At 38.3% G+C, this 7,500-nt stretch overlaps 2 protein-coding genes across 2 annotated transcripts in view; both read right to left on the bottom strand.

Annotated features, from left to right (window-relative positions):
- The window catches only part of LOC138052247 (serine/threonine-protein kinase/endoribonuclease IRE2-like), a 413,063-nt gene that overhangs the window by 187,716 nt on the left and 217,847 nt on the right, over positions 1-7,500 (bottom strand). The gene's annotated exons all lie outside the window — the stretch shown is intronic.
- The window catches only part of LOC138052246 (transient receptor potential cation channel subfamily A member 1 homolog), a 45,982-nt gene that overhangs the window by 27,837 nt on the left and 10,645 nt on the right, over positions 1-7,500 (bottom strand). Inside the window, exons 2-7 of the mRNA XM_068898636.1 lie at positions 5,756-5,921; positions 4,268-4,737; positions 3,538-3,721; positions 2,830-3,154; positions 668-851; positions 1-103 (exon numbers count right to left, since the gene is read on the bottom strand). The exon at positions 1-103 is cut by the window's left edge and continues 5 nt beyond it. Of these exons, the coding sequence (XP_068754737.1) occupies positions 1-103; positions 668-851; positions 2,830-3,154; positions 3,538-3,721; positions 4,268-4,737; positions 5,756-5,921 (1,432 nt within the window). The remainder of the gene's footprint in view (positions 104-667; positions 852-2,829; positions 3,155-3,537; positions 3,722-4,267; positions 4,738-5,755; positions 5,922-7,500) is intronic.

Raw genomic sequence — 7,500 nt, 5'->3', positions numbered from 1 at the left:
TAATTCGAACGTATCCTTTCTTTGCAGCCACGTGCAATGGTGTGTTTTCGTACTTGTCGTATTCCTCTACCAGTGTCTTCCCTTTGCGATCTTGCAACAGAAACTAATGAAAAAACGCAACATTAGAGAGAATACCTTAGTTAGGGAATGTTGATCAATGTGTAAGCATACTGACCTTAACTTGAAATTCCCACGCTAAAAAAGAGCCAGGAGCTATTCTAGCCCCCTGAGAAAACTCTATGAACTTTCCGGGTAAAACCATCACTAGATATACACACGGCTAAAATCATACACAAATTTCTTTATAACAGGAGAATATCGAATCATTTGCACAGCAGCTTAAAGGTCAACACCGAGGTAACAAAACTGAACCTTCCACCCAAGTTTTTTTCCACTGAGTTGTCAAATGTTTAGCCACAGGAACTTGGAATTAAACTCAACAGGAACTTTTATACACACTGCCTTGAGTAAATGTTTATACGGTATCGTTAATTATAAAAACACGTACCATGAAGATCTATTTATATCTACACTGCATATTATTAGTGATATAAATTTTATAAAGGACTAGCAGACATTGACAACTACCATCTTCACCAGGCTTCACCACTGATACGACAAGGTTTCACAAAAAGTTCCCTTACACACTAAATCTTTAGTTGCTGACCTCAAGAGCTTCAATGCAACCTTCAGATGCTGCACGGTAGATGGGTGTTGCATCATCAATATCTTTAGCCCCTACATCCGCACCATGAGCTAAAAGGCTCTTTACTGTCTCCAGATGATTTTTACTTGCTGCAATTAATAAGGGCGTGTTCTTGTCTTTATCTTTACATTCAATGTAAGCACTCCTAAAATCATGGGAAAATTAGAGAAAGGGACTAAAAAAATAGGCGACCACATTATTTATTCGAATAAGATTACATTTAGTTAAACATCTAATGATAAAAAAGAGCGAAAGAAACTTTACACAACGTTTCGATGACTCCATGTCATCATTTTCAAGTGAAAAGAAAAGAAAATTTGATAACTTAATATATACCGTGCGAGGTGATAAAACGAAAAGTGTGCATGTAAATAGTGACAAATTTCGACAAATTTAGATAAATTTGTCACTATTTACATGCACACTTTTCGTTTTATCACCTCGCACGGTATATATTAAGTTATCAAATTTTATTTTCTTTTCACTTGAAAATGATGACACGAAGTCTTTGAAACGTTGTGTAAAGTTTCTTTCGCTCTTTTTTATCACATTATTTATCACACAAAAACAAAAGAGAAAGATGAGTGGATACTATATCATAAGTCTAAGTGTAATTTAACTGGATTTTGGCAACGTTAATCTCAAGCCAATGTGGCATGGAGCCTTTTCGCACCAAATGGGCGTGGCTTTATATTGGGGGGGGGGGGGGGGGGGAGCGGAAACCAGCTGGGCTTGTTTGGGCATGGGCATGCAATCTTTACTGAATTCTGCAGGTCATTTTTGCAAATCATTGCAGATTCACTGAGCCACACCCTTCCCATCCCGAGGCTACTTGGTCATGGAGGTAAGTATCTGGTCAGGTAAGTGTTTTGTCCACTGGACCACGTTTCAGTGTGACGGGGCTGGTTACTGGCTGCTTTAGGTTGGTTCCGACTTGCAGGTTGCCAGGGATGCAACCCTGCAGTGCCGAGATCACAACAGGCCCCTTACCACTAACTTTTAAGGCGCTGTTTGCCAAGCTCATCAATTGGCGATGAAGTTAAAACCAAGTTGGCAAGAAAGTGGGACTTCAAACGTTTTCAATTGCATTGTACATGTAGCTGTTGTAAGGCAAAAGAGAATTAAACTTTACTGTTGTGTGTTTACATAATATTGAATCCTGGTAAGGCTTGGTCACTCTGCGTTGCAGATTTGGAAAGAATAAAATACGTGTACATGTAGACAAAGATTTGTGGCATTTGTTGAGGTTTGCAGCCATAGATCCCAACTCGGGTGAAATGGTGTGGCTCATTTGATTTGATTTGCATTAATTTGTTGATTTCAGTTTACAGTGTCCCCAATTAGTACTCCAGCACTAGAAGATTAGACACTTAAATGTTTACTTATTAAACGTTCCTTTCCGTTCCTTATTATGTATATTTAATAGGTATTGTCATGTAATGTTCTGTATTAGAGTCTATGATAATTTTGACTAGCCCCATGAGCAGGCAAGATGAACCAAATCCCGCACTGTGACAAGCTAACCGAGCGAACAAGATGGAGCTGTAAATGCCGGCTCGGGATTTCTCGCTTGGTCCCGCAAGATCAAAGATAATTTTTGGTGTTTTATCCCATACACATGATAAATCCTTTTATTGCCCAAGCTTTTTCAGTCAAGATGGCTGGATATTGGCCTCGTTCTTTTTTTGGGTGTTTATGGACCACGACTTTGTCTCGGTCCATAAACATATCCAACCATCTTGACCTCAACGATTGACCTTAGCGGTAGTCAGAACCAAGAGTAAATTATGTAATAATTATGTCCAACGGACATTAAATCAGGGCTTTCAATCAAATTTGAAGTTGTCGACTGGTTTGAGTAGAGTAACCAACTGCTGTCAGTGTCAAAATGAATTTTAACCTTACGTTCGAAAGAACCTATATTTTAATTACTTCTAATCAACTGAGGGAAAAATTAGCCGACCTCTCTCAGTGAAATAGCCGGATGGTTGGATGTTGGTACTTCTTGAAACCACTACACAATGTCACTCTCATCATCTTAATTACAAGTAACACCACCATGAACTGCCACCAACACCAACAATATCATTGTCATCATCCTCATCATCATCATCATCACTTACTGACTCAGAAGGAAGTCCACTATGTCCACTCTATTAAACTGAGCTGCCCTGTGGAGTGGGGTCTCCTGTAACGCATTCTTAGCTTCTATGTTTGCATCGTGTTCGATCAACATCTTGACAATTTCCAAATCTCCTCCAGTTGCTGCAAGGTGCAAGGGAGTACTCATATTCACCTTGTGTGCATTGACGTTTGCTCCTTTGTCCAGGCAAAGCTTGGCCAGGTTAATGTCACCATCTTCGACTGCAAGGTGGAGAGGGGTCTGCTCTTCACGATCTTGATCTGTTACCATCTTGGACACAGTGGACCAGCCGCCTTGTTCTTCACCTTAATATAAACAAACAGAATAATAATTATTTTAAACGTGGCATACTGTCCACTTTCTACATGCACAAGTCGCTACATGTACATTCATTTGGAAGAAAGGCAGGGAGGAAAGTCACAAGTTGTTTCAGTTTTAAACAAATACTACTTCAACTTGTTTAATAATAGGGAAAAATGAAAAAAGTGGTAACTATTTTAACATGCACTAACTCTGAAAAAACAAAATGAGATGAAGTTCTAAGCAATTAAAAATTAAAACAAACTACTTATATTGGTAGGAAATAATTATTTCAAGTTGTGCATTGCCAACCTTCAGAATGGCAAGTTTGATCCGTCCATCATCTTGTAATTGTCAGTGTCAACACTGGCTGCAGCTTAAACTTTACCTGTTTCAAAGAGTAATTTGGCAACTTCAAGATTTCCTTCCATGCAAGCAAAATGCAAAGGCGTCATTTGCTCTTCATCCAAACTTCTCAGATTTGCTCCAGCATTAATGAGACATTTTGCAACTGACAAAGAACCTTGACTTGATGCCACATGTAAAGGTGTCATCTGAGTTTTATCTTTTGCCTGTATTCCAATTGAAAAAGAAACAAAGGAGTTATCTATCAATAACAAATAAACCTTCGCTGAACTTGGCTCAAATTTACATATTAAATGAAACTACTACATAATTATATTTAATATCCTACTACATAAGTACATGTGTAGACTTGTCCTCTCAGATGTCAAATTTTTTAGTTGTATTGCATCAGGAAATTGCAATAATAATTTATTATGATTTGTTTGGGTTATGTTTCCTAAATTAATTTATTTCCCAGAATTATACTAATTTCATTAGTCCGTTCCAGTAATTCAAAGGCTGGATAACTGTTTTTATTCCACATATTGGTCACTATCCAACAGTTTCAATCTGCGAAAAGATTTCAGTATTATTTAATCCCTGTGTGACCTTGAATATGCAAATTACATGTACTACGGAAATGGTGCATCTACGTAAGGAGTCTACGAAAACCTTGGTCAAGGTTTAAGATGGAGTAAACTATACTGTGGGTATTGTTTATTCCATTAGATAAAGGTACCCAACCTTCAATCAGGGCCTGGTGGATATCTTACCTCAATATCAATCCCAGGGTGAGTTAACAGTTCATTGACAGCATCTGGATTTCCTTTTGCAACTGCATAATGCAGTGGAGTGGAACCATAACTGTCGCGGGCATTTACATTTGCTTTCTGTGATAGCAAATACAAAATCATAGTCTCTCCAAGAATAGATTGATCTTTGGGCAAAGACAAGTTTTTCTTTTCAAGGCTTAAAAAGTCTTTGTTGAATAATTTATTTCCTAAAGCAGTACCAATGAAACGACTCTTTGATCCCTTCCCAAAGTTTCCACCACAACCTCCATCTTTTTTCTTTTCTTGATCCTTTTTTAGAGACAAACCAACATCGTTCAAGTTCTCCGAACTGGGACTGGGTGTGACTTGAGGTGTTGACCGTGCAGAGCCTCCAAAAGCTCTTGGGACAGGACGAAACCTGGCGGCATAGTGAAGGGGGGTGGCATCATCTTCCCCCTTGGCTTCAATGTCTTTAAAATCAAAGAATTTAGTTAATAACCTCAGAGTACAACGTATGTGTCAAGCTTAAAATTAGCTTATGGAAGACAGCAGATGGAATACATTTTACAATGGTCTGCTAAATGTACCCCGGTATATTAATTGTATAACGTATGATCTGCTTTTCTGTTGTACATACTTTCTTTCTAAACAATTTTCAATAAAAGGAAAATAACTTTTATTGGGTGTTTCCATTTTCTACTGTATAATGACACTTTATTTACTTGGTGCCCCTCCTCTGATTTTGTTTTCATAACATGGGATTATCAAGCATCCACTCGAGGCACTGACGCATGTTCAAACATGGCCAAAAGCAGTGACTACCACTGTGACAAAATTTATCCCCTCCCCCTTCCCCACATAAGACAATGTAGTTTGAGGGGAGAGGGGGCTTCCAAACAAGAGAAGGAAGTAAAAATATTTGTCTCTGTCAACAATTACGTCCAGGGCAACAACAGCAAACCCTAGAAAACTAAGGTACAGTGTAGTCCTTAAAGTTTAAATACTGCAAATGCACACAGATTTCAGTAAGTGTCACAAGCGTCTCTTTGCCCTTCTCCCCAACTTCAACTTACATCACTCGTCTCAGAATACTGAAATTTACAAGTACCGGTAACATCACAAAGTTCCCCCAAAATGCTTGTCCTCAAGGGCAAACATCGGCAGTTACCCTAAGCAAAAATAATGCTGACCTTTACCCTTTAATACCTTATTGTCAGAAATACTATGCAGGAAGCAAAGGCTTAGACTTAAAGGGACACTATGTGTTGGATATCAAAATTGGACGTGCATCTAATAACATGTAGGTGCATTTCTGGACATAAGTGGTGAACAAACAAATTTGGTAAACATAACTAAAATTACGTACTGCACTTTGCCATGTATTGTTTAAAAAGAGGGAAACAAGCTGATTGACAAAGAGGGCTGTCAACTCTTTCGTTATTAAATAAAACAAAACAAGTCAACTACATGTACATGTGCAAGCTTTACCTGCTCCAAATTCCACAAGCAACTTTACAATATTGAGGTGGTTGTAGCGCACCGCATAATGCAAAGCAGTCGTGTTATCCTGATCTCTCTTGTTGATCTTTTTACTTCCTTTACCCAATTTTTCCAACCTTCTTTCCACAAGTTCACGTTTTCCATCGCGTGCTGCCTGTAAATTGAAAATAAAATTAAAAACAATGTTATGTGCATTGAGGTGCTGGCACATGGTAAGGGGATGCCAAGTCCTAGACTGTTATTCCACCGTGCACCTCTGTGCAAAAGCAGCCCAAATATGTGACCTAATCCACGGGAAGACATACGCTAATGATTGGCCATTAAATGGCATTAAACTAAATGCACGATTGACGGATATTCAACGATTTTCAAGATTGGTTTAACGTTTCTTACTAACCCTCCAACAGTTTGTGCTATTAGTGACGCTCAAATGCTCTTTCCACCAATACTCTAACGTTCTGCCTTCATAGCGCTTAATTAACACTTAGTTCTAAGCTTGAGAGGCTGATCGATGAGACCACAACATAATGAGCGATTGCCAATCATCGCACCATTAGGCCACGATTTGAAGTACTAGCACCATCATATGAGCTAGCCAAAACAAATCGGACACACGTTTCAGTGAGTTTTTTGCTTTAAAAATACTACAATGTATACATGCTCACCAGAAACATATCTCGATTGAGTGACTTAATACGATTTCGAATAGGCAAGCCCATTGTGACGTAACTGCTGAATGCAACGAAGTCCGGATCAAAGCATCTAATCCTGATAAGCTTTGATCGTCGGACTCACAATGAAGTGATGCACTACTAAATAGTGAATTTCTCACGGCATGAGATGTGTGTTGTTTGTGAAGATATCAGCATGGTTGTATGCCCAGTAATGTGAGCTTCGACTTAATAGCTAATTATTATTATATTTAGGCCGGACGTTTTTGTCCAGTTGTTCTGGTACTTTGACGCTTAAAAAATTTTAAAAGATTTGCTGGCTTCTGTTTTTCCTTTTTAGACTTGGGTATCTCAGGAAACCATGGGGTGAAGAAGCACAAGCGAATTGTGCAATAGCTACCAGTAGATCCTTCAAACTAACAACTTAAGTCACAGAGCCTTATTTTGCTTACTAAACCAAATAATCGATCTGATGTCATTTCATTCATGCAATAAGTTTATCCAATCTCAAGAATTTAAAAGACCACTTCTGAGAGTTTCACACCTCCTTGAGGGCTCATCGCCGCGGCACCTGCAATTAGCCTTACAACAGAAAATACACTGTAACTATGTGCGGTACTTTCATTATTGAACCCGGTACTTTGAAAAGCCATTGAAAACTGTGCTCACCATCCCTCGTGTCCAGGACTATAGCCAATAAAGTCCAGTTACAAGTATATCCAGAAATGTCTACATGAAGGTAGTGGTAAAAATGGAGGATTTGGTGAAATTCTGCCAAATCCACCACACATTGCTCTCTTGGTGAAATTTCACCAAATCTGCCATTTTTGCCATTCCCTGCATTTTTGGAAATACCGGTATCTCATTAAGTCTTTACTTTACTTTATTTATTTCATAGCAAAGAAGCAAATTACAAGTATGCAAATACTTAACTGTGACACTAAAAACGAGTATGCTGTTGGAAACCCACAAAACAGGAATAAACTTCCCTAACAAGTGTAGGCTACCAAAAAAAAAAAAAAAAGAATAATAATAATAGTACTAATTAAATAAATAAAAATT

The sequence above is a fragment of the Montipora capricornis genome, chromosome 6, assembly GCF_036669925.1.
Source record: "Montipora capricornis isolate CH-2021 chromosome 6, ASM3666992v2, whole genome shotgun sequence".
Classification (NCBI taxonomy): domain Eukaryota; kingdom Metazoa; phylum Cnidaria; class Anthozoa; order Scleractinia; family Acroporidae; genus Montipora; species Montipora capricornis.
The sequence above is the reverse complement of the archived record's forward strand: the minus strand, read 5'-3'. Positions and strand labels throughout refer to the sequence as shown.